The following is a 12,409-nucleotide window of genomic DNA, read 5'->3' as shown; positions in this document are numbered from 1 at the left end:
TCAGAAATCCGCCTGCCTCTGCCTCCCAAGTGCTGGGATTAAAGGCGTACGCCACCACCGCCCGGCTATAGTAGTATTCAATTTCATTTGTTGTTGTTGATGCCTTCGTATTTAGAAGACATGCCTCTTAATTAATTCTTCCATTTTAAAAAAAAATACTTTTAATATTTTAAAATAATAGCTCATGGCCTGGAGAGATGGCTCATTAAACAAAGTACTTGCTTTACAAGTAAGAAGGCCCAAGTTTAGATCCCTAGAACCCACATAAAATCTGGGTACAGCAGCACATCTGTAACTACAAAACGCAGACACAGGTGGACCACACACACTTGTATGCAGATACTAAGTTCATGATCTCTCTTTAGACTTAGGTGAAATTTGCCATAAAAATGTACATTCACTTTGGTTTCTCAACATTACATATATATGTGTATATGTATGTATATATGTGTGCATATATATATATATATATATATATATATCTTAAGTATTACATTCATAATGTATAAAATTCTTTTATTTTCTTTGATACTTTCCAGTTTTGTTCTCTCTTTGACGTTGTATACTCTCTAGAGTGATAAGAGTTCTTCAGGCAAGAGAACAAGGGTTCTAAGTATTGCTAACTTACCCAGACCAAAGCTCCTGCGAGTAAGTAACAGGACTTCGCTGATGCAGAAACCCACGAAGCTAGCTTGGGTCTTACATTTTTCTTGGTTTTTATTTTCTCCATTTTTGTAAGTGTCCTGTTTTCTTTTTCCATTGCTGTGATAAAGCACCCCTAAATAATAACTAATGAAAAAAGAGATCACGAATTTGAAAGAGAGTGGGAAGACATATTGGGATGGTTTGGAGGGAGAAAGGGGGGATAGAGAAAAGTTCCTAAAATTCAACCTCAAGAAAAGCAGCTTGAGCCTGGTGGGGGTACTAGCACACGCCTTTAATTCCAGTGCTCCAGAGGCAGAGGCAGGCTGATGTCTCTGAGAGCTAGCCTGGGCTACAGAGCAAGTTCTAAGACAACCAGGGAAACCGTGTCTCTAAAAGCCACAGAAAGAAAGAGAGGGAGGGACAGATGGACAGACAGACACAGAGAGACAGAGGTAGGGAGGGAGAAATGGAAGGGAGAAAGAGAAAAGAGAAGGAAGGATAATCCCTCATGGGTATGCACAGAGGCCCACATCCCAGATGACTCTAGAATTCACCAAAATGACAGCAGAAATTGTTGACACTAAGTATATCATTGTCTAGCTTAATATTTGAAAATTAGTACATTTATTTAGTGTGCAGGTACACATGAGCTTGTACGCAGGCATACTTGTGAGTCCCTCAGTACATAGAGGTCAGAGGACAATTTCTGGGAGCTATTTCTCTCCTTCCACTATGTGTGTCTTGGGGATCAGAATCAGGTCACCAGTACGGACAGTGAATATTTTTACCTGTTGAGCCATCTCCCTGGCCCCTGTATTTTAATACTTTCTATGACCATTTTGAGTATTTACCTTCTCTAATGATCCAATTCATAAATCCTCTAACTCCTATTGATGTTCTATACAAGTTCTTGCTATATAGGTTGGCCTGGACATTACTATGTAACATAAACTGGCATTGAACTGGAAGCCTCCCTGATCATAGGATTACAGAAGAATGGCTCTCAAGCCTGGAACACTAGTTGAGACAGAGGCTTACTCTGTAGCCCAAGCTGGCCTCACACTTGCCATCTCCTTGCCTTTGCCTTCCCAACAATTTATAGGTGTATGCCACCAAGCACAGCATCAATACGAAAGTTCTGACTCCCTCTTTTGATTCCCTCCTAGTGGATTTTCCTTTCTCTATACAGGCTTCATGTAGCCTAGGCTGACCTCAAACTTACCATGCAGCTGGGGAGGGACATAACTTCTGATCTTCCTGCTGTTACCTCCCAACTGCTGGGAAAACTGCTGTGCACCACAACATATGGTGTGTGTGGTCCTAGAGATGGAGTCCAGGCTGTGTGGTCGGTCCTAGGAGTGGAGTCCAGGCTGTGTGGTCCTAGTGGTGGAGTCCAGGTTGTGCGGTCCTAGGGTGGAATCCAGGCTGGGCGATCCTAGGGATGGAGTCCAGGCTGTGTGGTCCTACCAGGCTGTGTGATCCTAGGGATGGAGTCCAGGCTGTGTGGTCCTACCAGGCTGTGTGATCCTAGGGATGGAGTCCAGGCTGTGTGGTCCTACCAGGCTGTGTGGTCCTAGGGGTGGAGTCTAGGCTGTGTGGTCCTACCAGGCTGTGTGGTCCTAGGGGTGGAGTCCAGGCTGTGTGGTCCTAGGGCGGAGTCCAGGCTGTGTGTTTGCCTAGTTAAACACTTTACCAACAGAAGCCATCTTAATACTCCTGTCTTTCCTCAGATTTATTTTTTGTGAACATCATTTAGAACCACAGAGAAAAATAAACTATTTTGTTTATTTCTCATAATCTAGAGAGAGCAAAAAAAAAGTGCATTTATTCTAATATTTTTCTTTCAACATTTCAGAACTTAGTTTGGAATGTTTAGCTGGGATTGTCATGATTATTTTGAATGCACTTTTGTAGTTTTCGAGGTTTTTGTCCTCTACATATTGTGTCCTCAGAATGGAACTTTGGGCTTTCCAATAAAAGTACACAGGGGATCTTTTTCTCAGATCTTCACTAGATTGCTTCCCTTTGTACTGTCTTTTTCACAAATTGACATTTTAGTCATAAGTGTTGTCCCAGTACCACTTAGCCTGTTCTCTCTGGGGCATTCAATATTGTGATGTACTGTCAACTCATTGTGCTCATTCTTATCCTACGTAGCGTAGCATTTATATTTTTCCCTGGACATTGTAGGATTTTTTTTAAAAACATCCTTTTGTATGCAAACAAATTTTTTTCACAATTATGTCCGTGCATTTTTTATTTAGCAGTTTTGCCTAAAATGTTGTCTACTGTTTTAAATTGACTTTAAAAAGAATCAAGCTCAAATTTGCCTTCTGCTATTATTTGTGCAAGGAGGCTGATAAAGCTTGAATGTGAAATGTTCCCCCACAGGCTTATGTTTTTGAACATTTAGCCTCCAGTCCATGGTGCTGTGTGGGAGGGCTTGGGAGTTTTAGAAGAGTCTCCCTGGAAGAAGTGGGCCACCTGAGACAACCCAGTGGATTTACCATCCATTCTCTGCTTCCTGATTATGGATGCAATGTGTGCAGCAATGCCCTGTTCCAGGTGTCATGCCCTTCCGGTCAGACAGAATGTAGACCCTCCAACAGGAAGTCCAATTAAGCCTCTGAAGTTGCTTCCTGTTAGGTACATGGTCATGACAACAAGGAAAATAACTAATAGAAAGTCCCAGATGGCTTTGCCCCCAAGTATTTGAGTCTTCCTAAACCAAGAATCGGTCATAGAAATTTGAGTGAGAAGGTACAGGATCCCTTGTCACAGCCTTCCAGCTACCTTAACTGACAAGCAGCCCAGCATCTCCACTGCTGATTGAAGAATGAATATTCATCAAAGCCAGTACCTGTTTTAAACCACTAAGTTAGAGTTTGGCTTGCTATACGACATTAGACAATAATGTTGGCTATATTGTCCATATCAACATCTTCTTATATCATTTGCATATTCTGCAATTACCTTTCACTTCACCCAGTCTCCATGGCATGTTGCTGGGAGCTACAACTGCACAGGTAGATGCAGGAAGATAAGAATGCAGGGTGTGTGGGTGGGCAGGCCAGGAGGGATCCTTCGGGCTTTCTGGCTGAGAAACTACCTTGGATCCATACCTTCTTCCTTCCTATGGAGGGAAGGGTACTTATCCTTGTTCCTGTGATAAGGACAATTCCCCTGAGAATCTGACATGCTGTACTCAGCATCCTGAATGTTTTATGTCCTGTATGTCCTGCCAGCCTTTTGGAATGCTCACGGGTATTTGAACAGATGTAGGAAAAGAAACATCAGGGTGACAATTGTGATCTGAAGTTCTGCATCTTTACTTTCATTCTGTGGCTCAAATGTGCTGAGGAAACAACAATCCGACCCAAGACAAGTGGACTCTACCCGCCCCACCCCCGCCCCCTGCCAGGTGCCCAGCTCTGTCATTAGTGGCCAGGCACTTTCCCTTGAAGGATGGCAGTGTGATGACTCCATCGGAATAAAAATAACCAGCATCTCTCCTGAAGATGGTTCTTTTATCTAAAGCTGAAAACCAGAAACAAATACAAATATCACACTAAAATAAAATCCAATATTGGTTTCTTTCAACCCAATTTTAGGTGGATTTTTTTTTCTCAAGTTATGATGCATTTGGACATTCTTCTTCTATACTAAGACTCAAATAGCCTATTTGGGTTAACAAATTCTAATTACTTCCAAAGTAGCAGCCAAGCCTGAGGGGAGATCCTGAAAGCAAAAACAGCACTAAGACTATATTTTTATTCCTTCTGTTTCACCTCAAAACTAATCTGTCATGAATAAAGCATATTTCAAAGTCTCTACTTATCTCCAGTTAATTCTTCCATTTCTACCCATGCTTTCATATCCTCTCCTTTTCCACATGAATTTCAGATTCACCAGGTTACAAAATGATTCACATAGGTGTTTATCCTTTTTATTCTTTGTCTAGATTCAGGACACATTTAAATTAAGAGAGATAATTTAAATATATATCTCAGGATATAGTGGTTAGCTAACAGAGGATTTGGTAGACAGGCAGGCATTGTCAGGCAAACTGGTATGGGGAAAAGAAAGACTGTAAGGAATGGAAGCAAAATTCAGCTCAGCATAAACGTTGCTTTCAAGCTAGAGGCGTTGGCCTCACTTCAGTTCTGTCCTTGGGTGAACATAGTATGTGACTGGTAAATTTAAAAAAACCTGTGTGTGTGTGTATGTGTGTGTGTGTGTGTGTGTGTGTGTGTGTGTGTGTGTGTGTGTATACCATATATATATATATGTTTACAGACAGAAAAATATCTCATATACAGGGTAAGAATCTAAACATCTATTTTCCATTCCAATGACAATAAGACATCATTCTATGAATTTATTTTTCAGCCTTGTATTTGACCGTGAACAAAATTGACCTGGCAAAAGATGACTCATGTGAATTACTTGAACAATAGTTTCTCAGTGAGTTGACTTACATCGAGGCCACTTGCTGTGAAATCTTGCCACAGCCCAGTGACAGTGGGAGATTTTGTTACTTTGTGTATGTGTGTGAGATTGTGTCTGTATGTGTCTGTATAGTGTTTGTGTCTGTGTGGTGTATGTGTGTGAGCATATGTGTATGTGTGTATGTGAGCGACTGTGTGTGTGCATGTGTGAATGCATGTATGTATGTGTAGTGAATGAGTGTGTGTGTGTCTGTGTGTGTGTGTGTGTGTGTGTGTGTGTGTGTGTACAAGAATTTAACCCACTTCTCTTCTTTAGTGGAAGGGACAATACTAACCACTCCAAATACTAACCATTCATATTTACCTATTCATGTTAATATTTTAGGACTCCAAGGTCAGTTTGTTTACTATGTCTTCCAGCTTTCCTGGGTCACACTGCAAGGTTGTGTGGTTTTCTAGTATTCAGAATACTGACAAAACAAAACAAAACAAACAAACAAAAACAAAAAGGAAACCTCCAAGAGTCTGAGAGTCAAGGCCTTACTTTCTTCATAAATATATAGGTAACATAAGAGTTACCTAGTCCAGAGAAGTAGCTGAAAGTCCAGAAGAAATGCAAGGTCTCTGTGGACACTGACCATTGACCCATTCCTAAATTCCCAACTCACTACTAGGGTATAGGTAGACCAAAAAAGACCTCAGGTGGACCCTGGAATGTTTCCAGTTTCTCTCTGGCAGTATCAAGGCCATCTGGTTGAGGAGATGCCCTGAGGCTGTAGGCTCTGCTTGTCTTACTCTCTGAGTTATTCTGTACTGTCAGTGGAAGTAACACTGGCATCAGGAGAGCTAAGCCCTCTAGTCTGCCTCTTCCTTTCTCATTTCTCTCCTCCCTAAGGTACCCTATCAATTCCTGCTGGAGCGTTCAGGTCCCATCCCTGGCAACTGCACTAAATACCACAAAGCCACTTGTTACTTTTTCTCAATAGACCCAGGCCACCCTGTATGTGGGGTGGACAAGGCATTAGTCATCAAGTCACCACTTGATAAACTTTTGTGAGCTGTGCAGATAGACCCAATGGTGGCTAGTTTTCTGTCGCTTCCTTCGTGTGTCAGGGAGGGCAAAGTGGAGGAACTTCTTGCTCACAAACCTATCCCATCACCCCAGAGCCACAGTGTTGATCAAGACTAGTAAAGGAGGAAGGGCATTGAACTAAGTGCTCAAAATTCCTTCTTCCACACTGTAAGCCTGCAGCTGGCCTGGCGGATTCCTGAACTTTCTGGTGCACTGTGGCACTCATACCCAGCTACTGTTAATTATAGGAAGAACCATAATCTAGAACCCTATCTCTGACAGCATTTATGCCTAATTTATTTTAGGATAGTTCATGTTATAAATCTAAAATAAAGTTAAGTTACCCTCCCCTGAGTCTACATGAGGTAAAGTGATTTGGAGCAGAGAACCCGGTTGAGACTGAAGTCCTGTCCCATTTTGGTGTGTGACTTTGGGCTAGCTACTACATCTCTCTGAATTTCTGCCTTTAAGGGGAACAGTGTGATTCTCACCTTCCTGGTGAGACTGCAGGATGCAACAGCAGGCATCTTGTTGGCTCTGCCAACCTTTATGGAGTGAGTGAGTAGCATGGGTCAAGTTAGTTTCCCTTCTTTGATCTCAGTTTTCTCCCTGAACTGGGCTAATTGCACCATCTAGTTTAGAAGGTTGCTGTGGGGTTATAGTAAGATGCAACTCTGAACTGAGAGCTTGGTCAAGGCAAGCGCCAAATGAACATCGGCATTTGTGCGATTACAGAGCACGTCAATGAGTCTCGAAGACTAATGCACCCTAATGACATTTCAACCTTCAGTCTTGCAACTCATATTCAGAAGGAAGAACCCCCTCGTCTCCAAGCTCATCAAGGGAGTATGTTAGTGAGGAGGGACTGTGTAAGGGCAGAGTCATGAGAAGGATCAAGGACAAGAAGCAGAAGATGCAAAGAAAGCTGGCAATGCATGCTCAGAGGTGGCAGAGGTGGTAAAGGTACAGCCAGGCGGTAAGGATTTCAGCCACTGTGTAATAGAGCCAGACAAGAGCCCAGACACAAGTATGCCCCTTCTGTGTGGCTATAAGACTATTAAGTTAATAGCCCTGAAGGAATTGGAATTTCTCTACCAATCTCATGCTACTGGAAGGTCAAGGTTCCAGCCACAGGAGGAACTTGTCTCCCAGGAAGGTAGCTGACACAGTTCTGACAACTTGTCAGACTACCTCATAGGAGACTGAAGCTCAAACATTGATGGGTTAATGATGGGCAGGATTATACCTTGACCAGGCCTACTTAGCGCTTCCTATTCTTTTGTACCCTAAAGGTCTTGCAGAACACTGAAGAATCAATTAGGGATGGGGTGCAGGGGTGAGGGGAAGGAGTTCACTAGACCTGTCTATTTGTTCCTCTGTCCAGTGTAACCACACTGAATAATCTCCCTTCCCTTCTTTTGACTGTTATTTGCTCCTTTAATTGGCATATTGAGAACAGGGGCTTTAGCCTAGCTTCTTAGGGCTGCCAGGATATAGGCTTTGACCCTAACAACTCCAGGTTACAATACCACTGGTAGAAAACACTGTAGAGAGTGATACCAGAGAGTAATTTTAGGCAGAAGGTACCCCAGACAAGGGGAGGCACATTGAAAACCACACCAAAACTAGGTGAGGTCATGTCTGGAAGACAGATGGATGAAGCAATTTATATTTAAATGGTAAGGCAAACAACACACCCCCACTGTGCCACCGTCTATGCTTACTCAATTTCTCTGGAAGAAAGTAGAAATTATGGCCAGTGCTAATTGCTATGCACTATTGAATGGGAAGCCTTGGCATTGGGATTTAGGTCCTAGGGAAAACAAAGAAAAGTTTTCCAAATAGGCTTGGCCTCTCCGTTGCTAAAGTGGACAACAATGCTACGTATTTTCTGTTCCTGTCCACTTTTCTCTTAGCTTCCAAACGCTGCAGCCTGAGCAGTACAACCTATCAGAGGCGCCCTGTGGACCAAAATCCTAGGGAATGCTAGGGGTTGGGGGCTGGACTGATGGCTATTGGTGCTGCTGCATGCTGACCTTCAGTCTTGGCCAGGGAGGGCCACAATAGTCAGGAGAGGGGTGGGGACACAGCAGGCTTGTGGCTCATCCCTTCCTGAACTCCAACCGCAGGCAGCTAAAGAACTAAACAAGGCCCTCTGCTGGGGTCCTTGTGACCTGCAGTCGCCTGTACTTGGTGGCTGGGGGAAGACAATCAGTCTGTGAGACTCCCTAAAGATGTAACTTCTTACAGCATCCGTTTCCTTCTCCCATTTTCGGGGAATGGGCGGTTTAGATACGTCCAGTAGCCACCGAACGCAGGAGCAGAGGCTGGCTGACCGAAGGAGCCCCTGGCAGCTCCTATCTCTGGCATCTTCCGGAGCTCCAGCGTGCAACGTCTGTCCTTAGAAACCCCGGAACCAAGCCGAATACAGCTCCAGTACCCGGGATACTCTATGGAAATTGCTCCTCCTCACCCGCCTTAGCACTCGGACACCTAAGCATTAGGTACCCACACTAGAAGTAGGGTGCCTGTATACTCCCTTCTTTGCCCCTCATTACTAGTACCACCCAGTTTCCGCCATGGTGCCCTGAGCCCCACAGTGCCTCCTAGTGGCCGGGTAGCACCTTCCTCGCTCAGCCTCCCACCCTACCAGGACTCCCCTATTCTGCAGTTTCTCGGGGTAGCTAGACCCCGCCGGCCTTGACCATCAGCAAGCCCTTAGTGCCCCAGGCAGGTCCCCTCGTGCCTCCCAGGGACGCACCCGCAGCCAGTAGCGGCGCAGCCTAGGGCTCAAGGCGGCGATCAGGCCCCGGCCCGGGTTTGGGGCGCTATGGGTGAAGGCAGGCGAGGCCGGCGGGCCAGGGGGAGCCGGTGAAGGCAGCAACAGAGTCCGAGAGAGGCTAGGCGGCGGCGGCGGCAGGCGGCGCGAGGAGTCCCTGTGATTGGCACAGCCCGAGCCGGAGGAGGCGGCGAAGGGAGGGCGGAGGAGGAGGAGGAGGAGAAGGAGGAGGAGGAGGAGGAAGGGAGCGAGCGCGGCGGCGGCGAGGAGCGGAGCCTTCAACCTCTCTAGCCGCGGCAGGACGGGGGCGGCCGCCGCGGGCCCGGGGCGGGGACAGTACGCAGCCTCGCGGCACGCACCCCCGCCCGGCAACGGCCACGACACCCGGGGCGAGCGGGAAAGCGGCGGCGGCGGCGGCGGGGGAAGGATGCAGGGGAAGAAACCGGGCGGCTCGTCGGGCGGCGGCCGGAGCGGCGAGCTGCAGGGGGACGAGGCGCAGAGGAACAAGAAGAAGAAAAAGAAGGTGTCCTGCTTTTCCAACATCAAGATCTTCCTGGTGTCCGAGTGCGCCTTGATGCTGGCACAGGGCACAGTGGGCGCCTACCTGGTGAGTCCGGGTGCCAACTCTGCCGCGGACCCCCTTCCCTGCCGGAGCTTCTCGGGCTTGTCGCCTGGCACCGGGAAGGGGCCTCGCAGGCTCCGGGGGCAGGCGGGCATGACCTCGGCCCGGCACGGAGGTTGGCGACTGGTGCAGAGGCGGCCGCCGGGGGAGCTGCCGGCCCGAGCCCGGAGCGGGCGGGACCGTGGATACCGGCAGCTCGCGCGCCGGGCAGGGGCTGGGGAAGGGGTACCCGAGAGGAGACGCCGCGGGCAGGTGGGCATGAAACTGTTTCTTCTCCCCTCATGAAAACGGAGCCATATGGCGAGTTCAGGGTGCCTCCTCAGAGACTGGAAGGCATCGCGGTTCAGGTGACCTGCACATGGGAGGAAAAGCCAGTTAGCATCCTGCGTCCTCTACTCTCCGTTTCATCCACCCCGAGAACGAATCATTATGCATCATTTTTTCCCCCTGGCTCTTTCTCCATCCGCCAATTGCTGGGGGAATTTAACAGCTTAGAGTAAAAGGCGCCCGAGTGTGGCCCTGAGCTCAGGGGTAGCTGAAGGGGGAATAGTCCCACCCAGATCCCCATAGCCATCTTTCAGTGGAGGGATAAAGTTATAGTACCTGGAGAGCAGCTGCGAGTTTCTGTAGTTCCACCTTAATTCCCCATCATGGTCGCTCGCCCACACGGCGAGTTGATCATTCTGTACAATATACATTTGTTTTATTTGTCTCCAGAAAGGGATTGCTGATGCTCAAAAGGCCCATGGACACCTACTATACCCAAGGAATCCACTTGTAAGGACTCAGCACTGTCAAGTACCTACTTTGTCGCTTTCTCCTGTCGTGCTCAGGTGGTCCACACTTGAGTTTCGGACGGTGCACTTCCAGACCTATCCTGTGTACCGAGGAAAAGATGTATCCGAGTGGATAGTGTTAAATCATTACTTGGCTATTGACCTGAAACTGGAATCAAATGTCATAGATTTTAAGTGTTAGTGAGCACGTTTGATGGAGATCGAATTGGACAAGATTTCAAAAGCGGTTGGATAACCACATCCAGAGATAGAGCTATGTGTATCCTGATGCTATCACGAATCCCTCATTCCTGGCCCAGGGTTAAAGTTAATGAGGGCCAGACGCTGAGTATCCAGTACCCTCAACAATTTCCAGAGGGTCCTACAGGCTAAGGTGAAGTGAAATAGCACTTGGTAAGAGATAGTTATATGGTGACTTGGAGGTGGGGGTGGGACTCTACAGAGTCAATTCTGTTCCTGGGGTGATTGAACTCTAGAGCATTTGAGAAATCATATATATTTTTGTCGCCTCTTCCCAGATACACAGTTTTTAACTCTCCATTTTGCTCTTGTGTATAATGTTGTCACCCAACCCTGGGGCCAAAAGAGCATTGGAGTATTCTGTTTTCTCAAATATATTCATTTTTTTTTCTGTCATTGTCATACTAAGCTGTAGACTTTGGAATTTGCTTGATGAGGAGGATGATGTTTGGAGAAGCAGCTTTTTAAAAGAAGAGACTTAACAGTTAAAATACTTAGAAGGTATATGTGTCACTAGAAGCAAATGCACATTAATACTGATAAGTGTGACCCTGTACCGTAGCATATGCAAACTAAATCATGTCTAACCAGGTCTTCGTGTAAAAAGAGGCAATTATTCTATTGACAGCTGGCCCCTGTTTAACACTTTCTTTGCCTCCAACCAGTTTCAGTTAAGGGTTCATGTGGCAAAAATAGCAGGGCTATACTTTTTCATCCCAGAAATGGTGGACATCTGGGACTAGGAGTTTTCGCTTCTAGTGGCTTAGGATTTTAGGGGGAATTGAAGAAAAGCCTCGAGCAGATGAGTAGCCTTTGTTCTTTTAGAAAGTTAAAAGGCAAGTGCTTCTACGGAGGCTGTCCCTGGAAGGTGACAAGCATCTCAGGACAAGGGAAGGACAGGAGGCTGGTGGCATCTGGGCACTTCTGTCTGTCCCCGATGGAAAGTCTGATGCATGCGGGTGGATACTGGGTAACAGGAGCCAACAGGTGCCCTGCAAAAAGCCGATGGAGGCCCAAGAGAGGACAGGCTCAGGACATTGAATTAATTTTGATGACTAGCAGTACAAACACAAGGTACCCAGGGACCCTGCTCTGCCAGGTGCCATGGAGGTCCCTTTACTATAAGAACCTCCCAGGAAGAGTGGTGGCTTAGGAGCATTGGCCAGTCAGCTTGCCACAGGGTTTGATCTTCTGGGTCTCCTGAGAGGCTTCCCATCCTCTGTCCTTTGGCAGGCAGGAAAAAGTTTTACTTTTCTTAAAGTCACAGGAGCCTTTTCTGTAGATATCTGGGGAGTCAAATTATGATTGAGGGAAAGGCAGATTCCTTCCTTTTAAAATTCCATTGTGTCTGTCCTGGGAAACCTGAGACCCTGTGTCTGTAGATGAACACAGGTGGTCCATGGGTGAATAGCAACCTTTTCAGTGGAAGTCAACATGCGCTCCTGGGAAGGTATTTTCAGGTATCTGATGAAGGGCTGGCTATGGGTCACTGCCAGCACCGATTCCTTTCTCAGCCAAGAGGATGACTGCAAATTTGAGGCCAGAATCATTATTTCCTATTTGGTTTCACAAGTCCATGCAGCTACCTTGTGTGTGTGTGTGTGTGTGTGTGTGTGTGTGTCTTTGATTTCCTTGGGTGCCTTTTCGTTTTTAAGTATTGGTGTCATTTCATCTTTCTCATTCACTCTACAAAGACAGGTTTTTTCATTGTCCTTAGTGTGTCCTCGGCGACATTGGTGTATGTTTCCCAACTGCAGAAGTGAGGCAGGAAGCAGCTTGTGACTTGAGAAGCTGCCCTGAAAAGTA

General features: G+C 46.5%; 1 protein-coding gene and 2 long non-coding RNA genes across 4 annotated transcripts in view; 1 reads left to right on the top strand and 2 right to left on the bottom strand.

Annotated features, from left to right (window-relative positions):
• The window catches only part of LOC116102404, a 65,779-nt gene extending 55,318 nt beyond the window's left edge, over positions 1 to 10,461 (bottom strand). The window contains exons 1-2 of the long non-coding RNA XR_004123159.1: positions 10,373 to 10,461; positions 9,549 to 9,918 (exon numbers count right to left, since the gene is read on the bottom strand). This is a non-coding gene — a long non-coding RNA (uncharacterized LOC116102404). The remainder of the gene's footprint in view (positions 1 to 9,548; positions 9,919 to 10,372) is intronic.
• LOC116102407 lies at positions 3,959 to 9,324 on the bottom strand. Its single transcript, XR_004123162.1, has 2 exons — positions 8,927 to 9,324; positions 3,959 to 4,182 (listed from the first exon to the last, which is right to left on the bottom strand). It is a non-coding gene; the product is annotated as an uncharacterized LOC116102407 (long non-coding RNA).
• Positions 9,191 to 12,409, top strand: part of Slco3a1 (solute carrier organic anion transporter family member 3A1) — a 279,766-nt gene continuing 276,547 nt past the window's right edge. For both annotated transcript variants that reach the window (XM_031386999.1, XM_031386998.1), the window contains exon 1: positions 9,191 to 9,551. In XM_031386999.1, the coding sequence (XP_031242859.1) occupies positions 9,372 to 9,551 (180 nt within the window). In that variant the 5' untranslated portion in view covers positions 9,191 to 9,371. The remainder of the gene's footprint in view (positions 9,552 to 12,409) is intronic.

Source organism: Mastomys coucha, unplaced genomic scaffold, assembly GCF_008632895.1.
Source record: "Mastomys coucha isolate ucsf_1 unplaced genomic scaffold, UCSF_Mcou_1 pScaffold21, whole genome shotgun sequence".
Classification (NCBI taxonomy): domain Eukaryota; kingdom Metazoa; phylum Chordata; class Mammalia; order Rodentia; family Muridae; genus Mastomys; species Mastomys coucha.
This window is presented reverse-complemented; position numbering and strand designations above follow the sequence as displayed.